General features: G+C 35.6%; 1 protein-coding gene across 4 annotated transcripts; it reads right to left on the reverse strand.

Moving 5' to 3' along the window:
- Nucleotides 1–479: 479 nt before the first annotated feature.
- LOC112522482 (SURP and G-patch domain-containing protein 1-like protein) lies at nucleotides 480–9,471 on the reverse strand. Of its 4 annotated transcripts, none has more exons than XM_025131614.1 (8): nucleotides 9,397–9,471; nucleotides 8,107–8,530; nucleotides 7,052–7,178; nucleotides 5,859–5,965; nucleotides 2,823–2,957; nucleotides 1,410–1,544; nucleotides 739–1,097; nucleotides 480–662 (listed from the first exon to the last, which is right to left on the reverse strand). In XM_025131614.1, exons 2-8 carry the CDS (start codon nucleotides 8,504–8,506, stop codon nucleotides 636–638), a joined length of 1,290 nt encoding a protein of 429 aa, XP_024987382.1. In that variant the 5' UTR covers nucleotides 8,507–8,530; nucleotides 9,397–9,471; the 3' UTR covers nucleotides 480–635. The 4 variants fall into 4 exon arrangements, with proteins under 4 accessions (XP_024987382.1, XP_024987379.1, XP_024987380.1 ...); XM_025131611.1 differs by having other exon boundaries at nucleotides 2,823–2,960; XM_025131612.1 differs by having other exon boundaries at nucleotides 8,107–8,546.
- Between the last annotated feature and the right edge of the window lie 7,730 nt (nucleotides 9,472–17,201).

Consider the following 17,201-nt stretch of genomic DNA (forward strand, 5'->3'; position numbering starts at 1 on the left):
CCTGGATCGCCCTCAACCATTAAGAGCCCTAATTTCATTGTAAACAATTACCAAACAATTATATTTCATTTTGTATAATATCATGAGAGCCTCTTAATCATTCTGACTACTTAATGATTATGCACAAAACCATTTAGCAACTGCCAAACAGCCCCTAATACAACCTAATGATATGAAAATCGTGAAAAGATAATAAAAAGAGAACGTTTTCATATTTCAAAACCACAAAATCATAAAATAGAAGTTAAAAGTGATCAAGAATAAAGAAACATATATGAACCAGAAACCAACCCCAATCGGTTCATATCCTGAGGATGTGGTGGAATATCCTATCTGTCCAAGGTTCAATTCCAGGCGTATACAACATTTGTGACCACTGAGTTTATCAGGACTGATTTCTTACAATCATAATTTATCGGGATTGGTCCAGGCTACCCAAAAAACCCAACCCCAAATACACCATCAACAAATGCTCCCAATTTGCAAAAGTAAAATCATGTTTAAAATGGAAAATCACACACACTTTGTTCAAAATATATGCACCGAGTGACATGAAAGGTGACCTCAAATTACAAGCAAACCAATATTACCACAGTTGTGTACATATTCAAATATAACCAATCTTGCACCATTCTTCAGTAATATGCTTTCCGGGGGTTACCCTGCAAAAATCAGCCCAACGTTAATTGCATCTTTTACCGTTTGTGGATTATTATTTCGAATAAGTTCGTGACTTACGAGAGGATTTGGTCTATGACGGTAGCCAAGCATCATACGTTTTTTATACTGCTCGTAGATATCATCATCAGGTGTTACTTCCCCTGGTTGAGAAGCACCAACACCCAAGTTATCCTTCTTCACATTACCAGCCATAATTGGATCAGCTATGCCACTTCTAGAACTCCCGAGTCCTTCACCTTCTCTCCAACCCATTTTCGACAACAGTCTATGCCCTACGTTGTCAGCTTGAATCCTTGCTCTCTCTGCAGCTTCCTTTGCTGCTTTCTGTGCAGCAACATCATTGCAATTTGCCATGAATTTCTCAAGCTCTTCCTGAGGTATATAATCACCCATATGATGACCTCTTTTACCACCACCTGCCATCACAAACAACAAAACCATTCATTCATTCCTCTAACCCAAACAAATAATTATAATTATATATATATATATATATATATATATATATATAAACCACAAGGCTTGTGGCGTATAGTGATTGAGGTCCTGGGGGATATGGTGGAATATCTCATCTGCCCAGGGTTCGACTTCAGGCGTACACAGCAATTGCAGATGCAGCCACCGAGTTTATCAGGGCTGATTTCTTGCAGTCACAGTTTGCTGTGATTACCCCTTTCCATATATATATATACACACACACACACACACATATATATATATATATATACCTTGTAGAGAAGCAGGAGGTGGCATCTCATCTTTAGAATGCTTTGGCTGTCTCCTCTTCTCTTCTTGTGCAGCCTTCTTCATATAAAATTCCATCATTGCTATCGGATCTGAACCTGAAGGGGCAGTAGATTCACCTACACCACAAAATGCACCTTATAAATCCCTTCAGCTACAATCCATGTAAGATAGTTTCTGACTAGTTGGCAGTGTTTCAGAATTTATTAAGTTCCAGATTAATCTCGTAAGATAAATAATTAAACTTCAACAAGCAAATCTATAATTAGAAAACAGACCTAATTTTGACTAATAATGAATTGAACACGGAAACAAATAAGAATAAAGTTGGATGAAAGAGAAATGACTCATAATGAACATAAACATGATCTATCGACAAGAGTATATTCAGATGAACCAAAATTGACTAAACAAAACATAATTAATAAAAACTTCAAATAAACCATACAGAAACTAAATAACCTTAGATTGAATTTAAACTATATTGGATTAGGATTACTTGATTATTCTAAAATAGATATGTACATATCGATCTAAACAGGTTAGAATGATGCTAACACATCTAAGCAAAACTAAATGGAGGCTACTGTTTCTCATTAAATGGGCTAGAGTGATGCAAACATACCTAAAAGAAACTAAATGGAGGCTACTGTTTCTCATTAGGATAGAAATCTCTTTAATTACAATTGATACAGATCATTACCCACAATTAAATAGAGTCCACCAGTCTTTTTAAGACTTCTACTTTTCTCCCTTACTCTCGCAACTAATATTCACAACCATTAGAGAAGATAGCAAATAAATAACATACATTCTACTCTATTGGTCGCACAGTTCAAGTAAATAAACTTGGTATAGTTTGGCCAATTTTATTTCCTCAAATCTCCGTGCAGTTTAGTCAAAAATCATACTGGGCAGCATGACAACATTACCAAACCATTAACTTCAACTTGTATAAATCAAGATCCATACAGGTAAATATTAGTTGGCAAAACAACATATGAAATAACAAGCTTTACTATCAATCACAGTGGTGCAATCTGTGGCCACAAGACTTAAGTGCCGTTTACCAAACGCTTACCCGGGTAAGCGCTTACCAAGTCACTTTACTTTATCGAATGAATATGACAAGGACTAAAAATCTTACCCGGTAAGAGCGAAGGCAAGAATCGAGTGTCTTACCCGGTAAGTGAGGACGAGGACTCTTACCATGGTTAGCGCTTACCGGGATAGATTGTTGCATACGATGCGTTTTAGTGAATAAAATCTTACCTTGTAAGTAAGCGATAATGTTGAATTTTACCGATAAGGTGCTTACCGGGTAAGTGTTTGGGTAACCGGCCCCTTAGTATAAAACCTTAAAGATAAAAGCAGCAAAATGGATATGAGTTGATTACCATAACCAGATCTTTCACTTGATGTCATGTGTTCATTGTCAGTAGCCTCATATAAAGCTGAAGCAGGAATCTGATAATTTGATTGTTGGTGATGTGATCTTTGAGAACTATTCGCTGCATTATTCTTTCCAGCTCCTGCTACAAATTTGCAAAAGGTTAGGCCAATAAAAAAAATTCAACGAAAGGTTACAATATATGTGAGCATCCAACACGTGGAACACAGCCTGTACAAGGAATAAAGAAGTTCAATCTTCAATAGATCCAGGTAATTGATTGGCTAGAACACAAAAAAAATCCATGATATAAAGAATGCATGATTAAAACTGCCAATAAGGTCTAAATTTTCAATTATCATCAAAGGACAAGTATATACAGTCCTATGAAGAAGAGACACTTTTAAATTGTTAAAATAAGCGGTGATTTCCATCAAGACTGATTAGCCTTTCAAGCACCTAGCTCTGTAAAATTGGAGTTCATTATCCCTCTTTCAGACCATTCCTAGCCCACAACCACCACCGCTTGTATTTTCATTTGGCCGTCCTTTATCAGAACTCCCCTACTTGAATAAACTCTCATAGGAAGGCCTCTACATTCAAAAAACTTTTCCCTGTGACAGCAGTCACTAACACACACTTCAATGTGATGATTAACATATGTTCAGACGCCACTCTATAATTTAAAACCCTGAATGGTTTCAAGAAAAGGAAGTCTGATCGACCTTTTTGCAAAGTAATTATAAGCTAGAATCGCAGAAGCATACTTCTTTTCCTCCTCCATCTTTAGGCTCAGGTGTCAGCAGTCTTAACTCTTACGTGAGGCCAAGGCTCTGTATACAACATTAGTTTGACTAAAGCGAAAACTCTGGGAATTTAGGGTGGAGCATGACTCTTTGCTAATTGTTAATTAATTGTATATATATAGTTCAGAACCTTCACTTGTACATATCAGATTCATAATAGCTGAAGTGCATATCACACGCATGACATCAGCCGGATAAAAGAGCCATGGGATATCATGCAAGGCAAGCATAAGCAATATTCATGAACCCAGATTTCGGTTACATTCATTTCAGATCCATAAAGTGAAATTAGATCACCATCACTTCCTAGTTCCTCGCATTGACCATCAATACCTATGGATTTCGGTTATAGAATTTTATGTACATTGTGGAAAAGTAAAAGGCGTGAAGACACTTGAGGGATCATCTTGTAAAATTTAGATTCAAAAGAGAGCATCGGCATCATCAAAATATATCTTCTAGAATACTGCATATATCATTAGATTAAATTAATGCTAAAAGTACAGTCCTAAACTAGAAGATAAAACATATGATACTCATACCAGTATGGATGATGTACATCTAGAGATATAAAAAAGGATACTAATGTCCATTTGGAAGAAGATACATAGATATATCACAGGCATTTATTAAATTTTCATGTTCTTTTATAGCCAAAAAAATTATAATTAAGAAGTTAAAAGGGCTTTATGCAAAATTAAAATTCTTAACTATATGATTATAATGTCTTCCATGCAACACTAAGATCAGATCTCCATCTATCATCTTATAGAAAGGAGACCTTATTTGACAAAGTTGAGTTACACCAACCCAGGTATGTGGTTGTCTATCTCCGTTGTCTTTATATTACCTTCCTCTTACTCCTTCACCTTGCCTTCTAATTATCTATGCTCCATTCACAAGTGAGGATTAAAAGAGTAGAGTCGAGCAAACACCATGCATCATATACCACAAGACAAGCGCCACCTTTCTAGACTGCGCGCCACTTAATATGGTGAGGTGTCATAGCTAGATTTAGCCATACCTTGACTACCATGATCAGGGTGTATTTCCAAGTGCATTGAAAGCTATTCAAACTGTAGCATGTCCCATACTAGTTGTGGGTAAACTTGCTGCTGAAGCTTAATTAAATTTCGGGATTTGTTGTATAACCCAACTCCTACACTATCCCTGGACATTTCCTTTTGCCGGTCAAGCTGAATTCATTGCTGAAGAAGATGGTAACAGCAAAGAAGGAGTCCACAGATGTGCCTTATCTCTTCTCCTTCATGCTTCTGATTTTTTGTGTTCTTGCAGTTAACATATATAAATGCTAATTATTGCAGGCGAGACTGATCGAGCTTCTTATCAGTAATGGTACTCAATGGAACGTACATCGCCTTCTAGACCTTTTTACACCATTGTAAATTCATTAGCCTTCATGCATTTTAGGATTATGCTATGAGATAGCCTTTGTGTTTTTTAAGGTGTTACTTTCTTTTTTCAGTAAAAATAAATTCTGGGTTAGATTGCTGAGAGCAAACAAGGAAATACTGGGTGTGCCTCTCCTAGAAGTAAAAAAGAGAGATCAAGTCCATATTTTCTCAGAATGCGAAAAGGAGGATCAATATAATACCTAGTGAGACTGGAGTTGTGTGCATCAAAAATTAAGAAGATCAGAACATGTGTATTTTTTAAATTTTAATCAACATAACACTTTCTAATGTACCAAGCTTAGGACGACACCTAAGATCCTGAAAGCAAATACATTCAAGGCATGCCATTGCTGATGAACTTCAACTACAAATACGTGCGGAAACATTTTTATATAGGTGTTTGTGATCATTTTCTGATTCACATTAATTCTCTTGGTCTTATGGGATCTCTTTTTTCTAAAAATTGGCATCTTCAGGATTCCATCAAGTGAATAGTCCTGCTGTATAAGACATTAACACTTGAATTGAACTCAACCCTCAGCGGAATTGCCAGGCTAGCATGAAAAAGGGGTTGTCCATAACAAAACAAAATTGAGGACTTGTTTAGTAAACACCTTGCTGTCTTGTACTTTTAGACTTTAGCACCTAACTGGGACGATCAAACTAAGACATAACAAACCAAAAAAGTTAACTAATCCATAAAACGGAAAAAAGAAAGGTTGCACAGCCAATTTCCCACTTTCAGCACATACATTACACTAAAGAACAAATTTTATGAGCACAGTGCAACAAAAATGACAGCATTTGTAGATATGCACAAACCAGGCTGCGATGTTTGGGAGTCCACAGAGTAAGTTAGAGCTTTCTCCTCCTCAGTAAGCCGATATTCATAATACTTGTAATCAGCACAGCTTTCATCAAAAAGGAACCTGCAAAAAAGCCAAAATCATGTACCTTTTGGATCTCTATTTGTATGACCAGTCCCATTGGTGATCATTAACAAAAAAGGGAACATAAGAAACTATTGCATCAGCATATAGAAAGCCGGGCACATAATTATCTTTTTTTAATATGGCAAAGACTGACCATGGGCAAAAGCCTGGATGATATAAGTGCAAAACAAAATACATGTGCATGCTATATACGTGAGTGCATATGCAAGAAAGGAGAAAGCCTTCATGTAAATAGGATAGAACTTAGAAGAGTAAATTTCCATAATGAGATAGAAGAATAAAAAATGTTCAAATCCCAAATCAAGCAAGTAAAAATAAAACATTCCTGTTCTGCTAACAGATTAATACTTAAACATATACATTTGAGAAAAAATACTACCAAAGAAGCAGTAAATACTTCCAGCACATATGGACTTTCCTTAATAAGGTATCCTTGAACAGAAGGACAAGTTAACAATTTACAGTTTGCATTACAAATACAGAAAGGTAATACGATGCCCAGTATTGATTGTATATGAGAAAACTTAAACTAATACATTTGAGAACACTGAGGTTCAGCAGAGTCCATTCAGATAGGTTTCAACAAATAATACCTCTCTCACTGAATTTTCCCAAAAAAGATAATTTTGCAACAAAAATTAGGTAATTAGAAAAATTCATTGCCTTCTTCCCAAGAAATTCATAAATGATAATATGATACAACAAAGAAGAAAGTCAAAAGCAGGCCCTCTGCCGGTTTTACATGTACTCTTAACATTCTTTTTATGAATCTACAGAATAACAAGTAAAGCATTAAAGCCAATCTATTATGCAGGAGATACTACATGTGAGGATGTGGAAGCGAGGGCAGCTGCACCAAAAAGGCACAATTAGAGAAAAATTTCATCAAATAATAATGCCAAGATGCTTAAGTAAACAATCAATAGGATGAGAAGCAAGTAGCAACCAAGCATATGCTTTGATAGTGCATGGATCAAAGTATAAACAGATATATACTTCAATAGTGCATGGACCTAAGTATAAACAGAGGGAGCCTATACATTGAAATCACAATGAACATACTTGAAAGGGGTATCTCCAGGATTCTTTTGTCGTGTGATATGCTCAAACTGCCTTCCATTTTTTGCGACAAAACTTGCTAGCTTATCTGCAACCTTCTTTATTGTGGGATCACTTGGGCATGGTGTTGCTGCATGTCACTTAAAGAACTTATTAAAACCAAGAGCATGAACAAGGGAATCTAAATTATTCTTGTAGCAGGCGTGCCACAGATTCCAAATCTGTTACTGAACATCTCTTTCCACCAATGTTGACAGAGGTATTATGTATAAGCTGCATTCATCAGACAAGAGTAATTCAAGAATGTTTTGCCCTCTTCTCACCATTACAAAGGTGGAAGCTTGAAATTTTTATCTAAGTATGAGATGAAGCAGACAGGCCAGAGACTGCATTCTACTAGAAAGATCTTTGCAAAGTACGAGTTTGCAAACATAGAAACAAAATCCAAAATGAACTTTTGACAAATGGTTTGCCATAGTAAATTTTTGCTTAAGGATTTATATCAAAGTATTTAAATTAAAAAATATAATATTAACAAAGTTAGATTAAGATGAACAAATCTTATATATATATATATATATATATATATATATACATATGTGTGTATACACACACCACATAGTGTGATCAAATCGATTAAGATATTAGTTCATAGAGAGCTAAATGGGAAAACCGTTCATATACATTTTTTAGAAGTACTAAGATTAGTACATGGTTGCTACCAACAAGGTATTGTAAAAACACTGGATCGGCAAAGCATTATGAGTATATGAGTTCACAGATGATCAAGAAGAATAGGATGGAAAAAGAATCAATCAACCTTACAAGATAATCAACCACATAAGCCATTAATGTATATGAGAGGCCACTGTAAAATCTATATGCCTCATATACATGACCAAGAATAGAGATTTCAGATATTATGCGTGTGCAGAAATGCATATATGATCCATGCAACTGGATAAGTAAGCAACAAATCATGATATTTGATAAAGTTATAGAAATTACTCCTGGAGAATAGAATGAGAAGTAAATCGTCAAATATAAGAAGCAATTACCAACATAAACTTGTTTTAAGGATTGCTCGGAGACATAAGGCTGCTCCAACTTTTGCCTTTTTGTTGGTCCATCACCTGATGTATTACCAGCAATACTTTCATCTTCTTCCTCATCTTCACTTAATTTGACAGCAGGTGCCACAAGTTTTGATTTCTGTTTGAGGCTAAATGCAAGTTTGCCAGCTGAAGAAGACTTGTTTGTTCTGCGAGAATCACTAGCTTTAGACTCCGAGCCACTATTACTAAAAACAGGCTTAGGTTTTTGAGGCCCTGATAAAGGTGGACCCAATTTAGATTCTTCTACTTTAGCACCCTTTTCCTTCTCTTCTTGAAGTTGTTTGAACCTCTCCATAAATGAACCATCATTAACGAATAGGCTAGAAGCTGTTCCTTTCTCCATTGGCAGGAGGCAAGGTTCTTTTAGCTGTTTATAGAAACCACTGCTTGACAAGTAAGCTTACATACTATTCAGGAAAGGAAATGCAACTGACTAATATCAGAGAAAGGAGCAAATAGGCTCCGAGTAAAGGTGAACAAATCAAAAACTTTTATTGAGGGCCTCAAAATAAAATCTACTCAACTTAAGAAGATGGTTCACAACAACAAAGATCAATATCCCAAACACAAATGATGAAAAATGACTACAAGTGCGAGTCTATCCTAAATACAACTTATATCTACTGTGTCATGTTAGAAATCATGATTTAATAAAATCCCTTTTGTAATACATGCCTGCAGTTCTACCTCACCCAAGTGCCTTAGTAAATTGACCTCACAGCGTATGCACATATTGGCCTACTTAAGAAACGGCTATCAGAGAGCTTTGGGATTCTGATAGTGTTGAAAATTGATTCGTTGTGTATAAATATTTTAAAAGTTATGCATCCATCTAAAACCCATACTACCAAAAAAAAAACCTCTTGATTGAAACAGTAACATCAACGGATTGATAAATTTTATGATTTCATCTTTTCAAGATTCGTAGTCACGTCCAAAAGCCATTGAATAGAGCTTCTGAAACTCAATGATGTCAAATTATTGAACGATAGACTGTAAGAAATTTTGACAAACCGAAAACCCAAAAATTTCAGTCAGGGAGTGAAATTAACAGGAGTCTCATGTCCAATCGTCTACCATAAATCAAGAACAGGTAGCAAAATTCAATTGCTTTAAATCAAAGGAAAATAAACAGAAACCCTAATTTGAAATTGACGAATCAATTGTAATGAAATCAGATATTGCTTCTGGATTTCATGAATCAAAGATGAAATTACAGATTAAAACACATACCTGATTGAGAAAAAAATATAAAAGCACAAAGAGCGGATCGGAGAAGGGCCCCGACCGTATTGTATGATCGTAGTGTGTTTCAGGTTTAGGGAAGATTTCTGTGATCTTATATTGCTGTATTCTGTTTGATATGTTACACTTAACCGCCCTAATGTTTTCTTGATGGTCATAAAAGACCCATAACTTGGATCAAAAGTTAACTTTGTGTTATATGACAGAGCCAACTCAAGCTCGACTCCGTAGTGTTAAGCCAAACTCGAAATTGATTCAACAATTTGATGAGCATTCTCAATGCAAGTTGGAACTCGGTTTTATTACTGACAGTGTCTCTCTCTCACCCATATATGCATACTTGAGATATGATGGATGTGGTTTCAGCTCTAATTGATACGATGTCTTAGATGATGGTCGGGACTTTGCAATCGTAGGCCCAAATCCTCAACGTAAGGTTGTTTTTTGGTCTCCAAAATGCAGGGTTATGTTGAAAAAAATGTAACACATACTCTATTTCATCCACGTTTGGCTTATTATGTTGTTCAGTAATGCATTCTGTAATTGGTCACAACTATTATGTCTACTAAACATCTCTTGTACCACAATGTCTAAGGCTTCCATTAAAAAGCACTCATTAGAGTAACTTTAAGGTAATTAGATGGTTGTAATTAGGGATGGGTGACTGAGATCATTTTTTATTGATGTCGATGTTGGTGTTTGTATAATCATTGTTTGAGTGTGACGTGAGAGTAGTCCAATCGATGAGTCTGAGATGATCAACTTCATGGGGAATAAGTCTGGTGTGACCCTAGATGGAAATGTCGGGCTAATGACAATAATTGGTTGACTACGAAGTTTTGAGGAATCTCTGCGGTTGACATGCATTGTGACAGTTGGAGTATGGATTCAAAGTTTTATTGAACTAGACCAAACTAGTTGTTAGGAAATTCGTCAGAAATGAATGACAAATCTTTTATGGTAATGATTACTGGAGAAATTTAGTGAAATGTCTGAGGTAGACCTTAAGTGGGAATCATTTTATTGAGGAAACTTTGCTTAGTCGAGGTTAATATATGTGGAGGCAATAGTAGCATCAGGTGATCTACTCAGGAATGCTTTCGGGTTCCTTTGCCACCCGGGTAAAGTCACGTGATAGTGGGTACTTTGAACTAAAAAAAGTATGGCTGATCATGGTGAGATAAGTTTTTGCAAAGATCATCGTAGTTTTGAATGCAAATGAAAAGCGTAATGTAGTTCGATAAAGGTTGTTAGAAGAATTTAAGGGTGAATTGTTTAAGCATCTGTTGTGGAAGTGAACATTAGAGATCGAAAACTACTTTCGAAGTAGTATAAGTCATTAAATGTTGGGAGACAACCGATGTTTGTTAACTTGAATTCCACTGGTAAATGCAAATATTTTTGTTCACTTTCAGTAGTGGTGTTCAATACCAAAGTTTGAGGTTGGTTGGGGTGCTAATCGTTGCGGAACTCGTTGTCACAAGTATGTCAAGAAAGCAATTGATTCTCGTTTAAGGTCACGGAGTCAGCCAGTGTATTAAGTTGTGATTACTTGGGACTAAATTCTAATATCCTTATCCTATTAGGGATGATTGATTAAATAGCCATCTGTCAGACTTGTGTTCTGGGTAGTGTGGCGTTCTTGAGCCACATCACGCATCTTTTACGGTTCAAGAGCTCTACATGAAAAAGGAATGTATGATTTCGATGTTGGGAGAAATCTTGGGTCGAAGTATGTTTGATTCGAGGAAGGACAAAACTAACGAGAATCAAGTAGTCATAATTGTAGCATGTGAGTGTTTGATTGGTACTAGCTTTCGATGGTGAAATCTTCTATAAGGTTGAGAAGATTGTAACATTCATGTTTTTGCGGTTAATCATTTAAGTGCGTAGATTTGTTTTATAAAGACATATAGTATCCATCAATTATTGAATGTTTCTAGCATTTGAATTAAGGGTCATGATTGTTTTGGGGTGAACAAAAATTGTAGGGCACTAAGGGACCTCAGATGTAAGTTTGGTCGCACGAGAAGTCGCAAAACAACTTAACACACAAAGTAAACTACCAAAATGGTTGCCAAGAGGCTTAAGTTGCTTCACAAGTTTCTTGGGACTCTGGAAGGCTGATCTTTGGGCCTAGGTGACTTTCCAAGCAACTTAAGTCGCTTCACAAGTTGCATATGGCCCCTGATGGTTAAAAACTCGATTTTTCAGGGTTCTCCTCATTTGGTCATAACTTTTTCATCTCTTATCCAATTTGGGTGATTATAGAATCCAAGATTTCTCCTTTGAAGCTCTTTAAGATGGGAACAAAGAGGATTAAATTTTTCTTAATGATTTGGGGTTCCTAGAAGTTGAAAGGTAAGATCTAAATCTTTGTTTCTTGACTTAAGGTTTGGTATTTTGCATCATCAACCTCCTTCTCCTTTTTGTGATGTTTTGCTTGATCTTGAGAGTTCAATAGAGTGTTCTTGAAAGCTTTACACCATAGATCTGGAAGTATAGCTTACGGATCTCAAGTCTCCATTTTTGAAAGCTAGAGAAGAGTTTGGAACCTAGGTTTAACTTAACCTATCAACAATTCAAGTAATTGCTTTATGAAAATCATGTACTTACCAAAAATGTCCATTTTGAAGTCTTGAAGTGTTTTACTTGATATTTGTCAAATATGTTGATTACTTGATATGATTTGCATCTTGGGTATGTTTGATTTACAAATCATGCTGAATGCCTATGTTTGGGTTTTTGGACATTTTGACAAATAAAACATAAAAATGTGTTCTTTTCATTGTTTATTTCATAATTGGAGTTTATTCAACATTAATGGACTCTTAGTGCATTTGGTCTATTAATGCATTTTTATTATTTATATTGACTTTTATTCCTAAGGGGCTGTTTACCAAATCTTACCGGGTAAGTGCTGTCCGGGTAAGTGTGCTGACCCGAGTAAGTGCTGACCCGAGTAAGTGCTGTCCCGGGTAAGAATGTTTACCAAATGTTTTTGGTAAGTACTTACCAAAAATATAATGACCAATATAACCCTATTTGTAATTATATATTGAATAAAACATAAAAATGTGTTCTATTAATTTTGTTGGGTTATAAACATTGCCCGTTTTATTCCKAAGTCTAGACCATACAGCGTATTTCCCTCGTAGATAGTCATAGTGATTCTTCATTTGTCTTTGATTGACAATGAAGTTGTGAGTTCTTTTTAAAGTTTCCGCTATATTGTTCCAAGAGTGCATCTTAAGGCTACCGCCTTGCATTCCATTCATGGACATYTCTTGTAAACAACATTCCAAAAAGGTTTTTACTACGTTCTCTTTCCAACTAACCCTCGACTTTTTGGGTTCCGTTGATTCATCATACGATTCCATACCTATGTCAAAAAGACCCAAACATTTCAAGGTCTTCATTATCCATCTTGTTTTCAATAACAAAGCATACAAAAGCAAAAACACATACAGAAAACCATAACTATTGAATCCAACAGGTTCATAGCTTTTCCCATTCCAATTTTAAGCCTAGGAAACAACCCATTATTTTGGGCAAGGCATAACACAACAGGTTCGTCTTCACTGGCCCAGAAATACGAAGAACTCTACCAAGAGAACGGTGTTAAGTTCGTGAAGGTTCTCTCTTCTTTCTCTCCCACCCACCATAGCCAATAATATTCTACACACAAACACATGCATAATCTTTGATTTTTCATTCACAGGGTGCCTCTATAAAAAACTTGGAAGCTGGTCGATCCTGATGGAAATGTTACTGCTGTTAAACTTGAAAATGGGTCTACCATTGAAGCAGATTTGGTAATATGAAGGAAGATTTTGAGCAAAAACTTTGTATATATATTGTTACTGCTGTACTACCCTCCTATATTGTTACTGCTGTACTACCCTCCTATATTGTTATTGCTGTACTACCCTCCTATATTGATATTGATGTATATATATATACATATATACCTGCTGGTTTTCTAATTTGTAAAATGTACATAGTTAACCAAACAAATCAAACATCAAGAACAACAAATCTTTGGGGTAAACAGGACAAAATCAAAATTTCCCAATTCATTTTAGGTCATTCTCATCAACCAAGCACTTGCAAAACCCATATAAATTAAGAACATAAACAGCAAATTAACGCTTCCCAGAAACAAATTATATATGGTTACGAGATGGGTATGTTCTAAAACTTGAGATATAAACTAAAAAACACAAGAAAATCGGTTGATTTGAAAGTACCTTTTCGAGTAGCCAAGGGAGGATGAGCGACGAGGGATGAGGACCGACCGAGTGGTAGCAGGGAGTGTCGGGACCGCGAGGGATGAAGGGCGAGCAACGATGAGGGACGGTGAGGAGCGTCGCGAGTCGGGAAAGATGGGGGAGCAAAGAGGGAGTGGGAGGAGCGATAGGGAGACGTAAAACCTAATCGTGTAAAGGGGGCAACGATGGAAAAGATAAATCTGACCCGGGTAAGCATTGTTTTCATGCTGTCTCGGTAAGTTCTCGGTCAGAGTTTCGGTCAGATTTCGGTCAGAATGGTAAATCAGTAAACACGCTGACTGCTGACCGAGTCAGATTTCGGTCAAATTTCCTAGTGGTCAGCACCTAGTAAACAGCCCCTAAAGGTCGAATGAGAACCTTAAGGTTGGAACTTAAGTAGAGAACAAATGGGCACTAAGATCTCGTATCCTTGAGGTGACGCTCGGTAACGTGTGTGCACTAAAGGTATTATGACATGGGGGTGCACTAAAAGTATCGAAGACTTGAGGTAACACTTGATATAGTGTGCACTAAAGTCAATGGGTCTGAGGTGTAGTTCGATAACATCAATACGTGGCATATTTTAGTATTTTGGGGACGTCTTATGTATTTTGGAGATAACGAATATTGTTGGGTTTTTAATAACAGTCGACCTTAACCTAAACTTTATGTAAGACTTGGTTTATTATGTGTTGATGTTAAATGTAGATTTGCAATTTGAGTTTTGATTTATAGAAAGAAATTTATTTTTCAGTTGAGTTATTTTAAAAAATTTAAATTAGTCGATTTTTCAAATTTTAGGGTGTTACATGATAAGACAAGAAATATACCAACATGCATCTTTAATATGGATCTTATAGACGGACTTTTTTCAAAATAGATATGACATGTTACTAAGGGGTCGTTTACTAAATACTTACTCGGTAAGTGTGGATTGGGTACCTTTTCGTCACCTGATGCACATGACAAGGGCTGAAAATCTTACTCGGTAAGAGCGATGATAGAGATAGAAAGTTTTACCCTGTAGGTGATGGTGATAACTCTTACTCTGGTAAACGTTTACCGGGTAAATTGTTACATACGATACCATTTTAATATACTATAATCTTATCTGGTAAAATAGATTATAGTGTTGACTCCTGACGGTAAGCGTTTACCGGGTAAGTATTTGGATAAACGGCCCCTAAGTCTCATTTCCCTTTTCTACGCTACCAATTAAAACAAGACACATCATTACTTTATTTAATTTGTTTTATATTCTATTTCTAATGTCATGTTCATTATTAGAAATGAGACTTTCAACAACGACATTTTCTGTCAGAAAAATGGTCATTTCCAATAGATTTCTGATGAAAAGTTCCAATCGGAATTTCTTCTTCGGATTTTTTTTCGACGGAATTCAAAATATTTCTGAAGAAAATTTTTGCCGGAAAAGCCTCTGTAAATTTTGCAAAACTGATTTTGGATAGTATAGTTTCCAACAGATTTTGGACGGTATGGTTTCCGATGGAAATTACTTCGTTTTTTCAGAAAAATTTGCCTTTTTTAGTAATACTTCTTTTGAAATCAACAATAATATTGAAAATGATTGAATTAAATGTTTGTATATCAAAATTGTAACTAACAAGACATGACTAAATGTGACTATCCTAAAACAAATGGTAAAACGAATTCAATAATATCACTAATAACCACAGGTTACAGACACTGAATATGTCCATGTACAAATAACCCAATTAGCAGTATAAGGAACTTGAACAGACGTTGATATATAATGAACATACTTAAAATTAACAACTAAATGGAATACAAATACCATATATAATAATGTACTGAAATAAATTAAAGGATAAAAGCTTGAAGTACACCTTTGGGAAACAAATTTTTCTTGTTGTAGTTCCATAACCAAAATACAACAGTCCTTTCTTGTTGCTTAAATCCAGCAGACCTTTCTTGTTGCTTAAAATGCTCTTGATAAAATAAAACAGTATTTAGCCCAGTTATGTTATTTCAGTTTATAGATTTACACTTCAAGATAAAGAGATCATGAATACTAAGGAATTATACTTAGGTGTCGTTTACCAAGCGCCTACCAAATCACTTTACTTTACCGGATGAATATGGCAAGGGCTAATAATCTTATCGGGTAAGAGCGAATGCAAGAATCGAGAGTCTTACCCGGTAAGTGAGGACGAGCACTCTTACCATGGTTAGCGCTTACCGGGATAAATTGTTGCAAACGATGCGTTTTAGTGAATAAATCTTACCCGATAAGTAAGCTATAATGTTGAATTTTACCGGTAAATGCTTACCGGGTAAGTGTTCAGGTAAACAGCCCCTTAGTATTCAGCCAACATCACTTTTATCAAGCCCTCAACCAAATGCCACAGTCGCAACGATCTTTCAAGCCGAGGGTTAGACAAAGAGGACAAAAATGTTAAGGATATTGTATTCAAGATATAGTTTACTTATATACAAGGAAATGCTCTAGAAACCATTAAGAAATTTGAAATATTTCTTTACCATTCATAAGTTGTTTAAACGAAACAACTCCCAGGTGTGCCTTCAACCTTTAGCAGGAATCTCATTACGGTAACTCTAAATGGCAATTTGTTGTTCATGTCATGTCAAAATCACAAAAAGAATGTCAGACACAATCATGAACTATTTTCATGTGAACTCATCTTAGGAAACATATCAAATACTAACCTTTGCTATCACATAAAAACTTGTTGATCACATGTTTCAGATTGCAATAAAAATTGAATGTTAGAACAACGAACCAACCAAAATTGAGATGTACATGTATGATGAACTGAATCTGCTAAACTTAGATTTTCATTTTACATAGAAGAACCAATAGTAAGTAGAAGATCTTCCATTTAGGATCGCTTATGACAAGTCACACAAATAAAATGGGAGATAAATGCAGGAAGCAATGCAATTAAGAAAAAAAGACGCAAAATTCATAAACCAATCTTGATCGAACAATCAAGATTGAGAGAGCACCTACAAGTCATAGCCAACTGCCATAGAGCAACTGAAACTGTGACCATTGTGGATCAACCAACGTATCTGTAAAAGCCTACAAATGGAAGCTGATGAAAGCTTAAACGAAAATGAACTAGAATCGATAGACTATTAAGAAGAAGATTACTTCAAGCAAAAGTAACTCAATCAAGAACCAATTAATCAAATGGGACTTTTAGAAAACAAAACATCAAACACTTTACCATCAAAATACTGATCACCAAAGCAAGTTGAGACTTTTTATCCCCAAATCTCACTACTGTTCTTGATTATGTTTATCCGTAGTTACTTACACGAATTCAAACATAGAGCAATAATAAATTGTACTTATGCACAATTTACTTGTAATATTGAATTTTAAGTAATATGCATCAATAAACAGTAGTAGTTCATGCATAAAAAAATATTTTTTAAGAATTTTTGTTAAATGTTTTATGATACAACTAGAAGCGTACTCGCGCAATGCAGCGAGATACATCGTGTTTTTAATAT

The sequence above is a fragment of the Cynara cardunculus genome, assembly GCF_001531365.2.
Source record: "Cynara cardunculus var. scolymus isolate 2C chromosome LG 12, CcrdV1, whole genome shotgun sequence".
Lineage (NCBI taxonomy): Eukaryota > Viridiplantae > Streptophyta > Magnoliopsida > Asterales > Asteraceae > Cynara > Cynara cardunculus.

Excerpts from the sequence above, each read along its gene's own strand:
- LOC112522482 (XM_025131611.1), bottom strand. The coding sequence starts at position 8,506 with ATGGAGAAAGGAACAGCTTCTAGCCTATTCGTTAATGATGGTTCATTT. Across the intron at positions 7,179-8,106 it reads CTTAAAACAAGTTTATGTTG|CAACACCATGCCCAAGTGAT; the intron begins GTAATTGCTTCT and ends AGTGACATGCAG. Across the intron at positions 663-738 it reads GTCATAGACCAAATCCTCTC|GGTAACCCCCGGAAAGCATA; the intron begins GTAAGTCACGAA and ends TGATTTTTGCAG.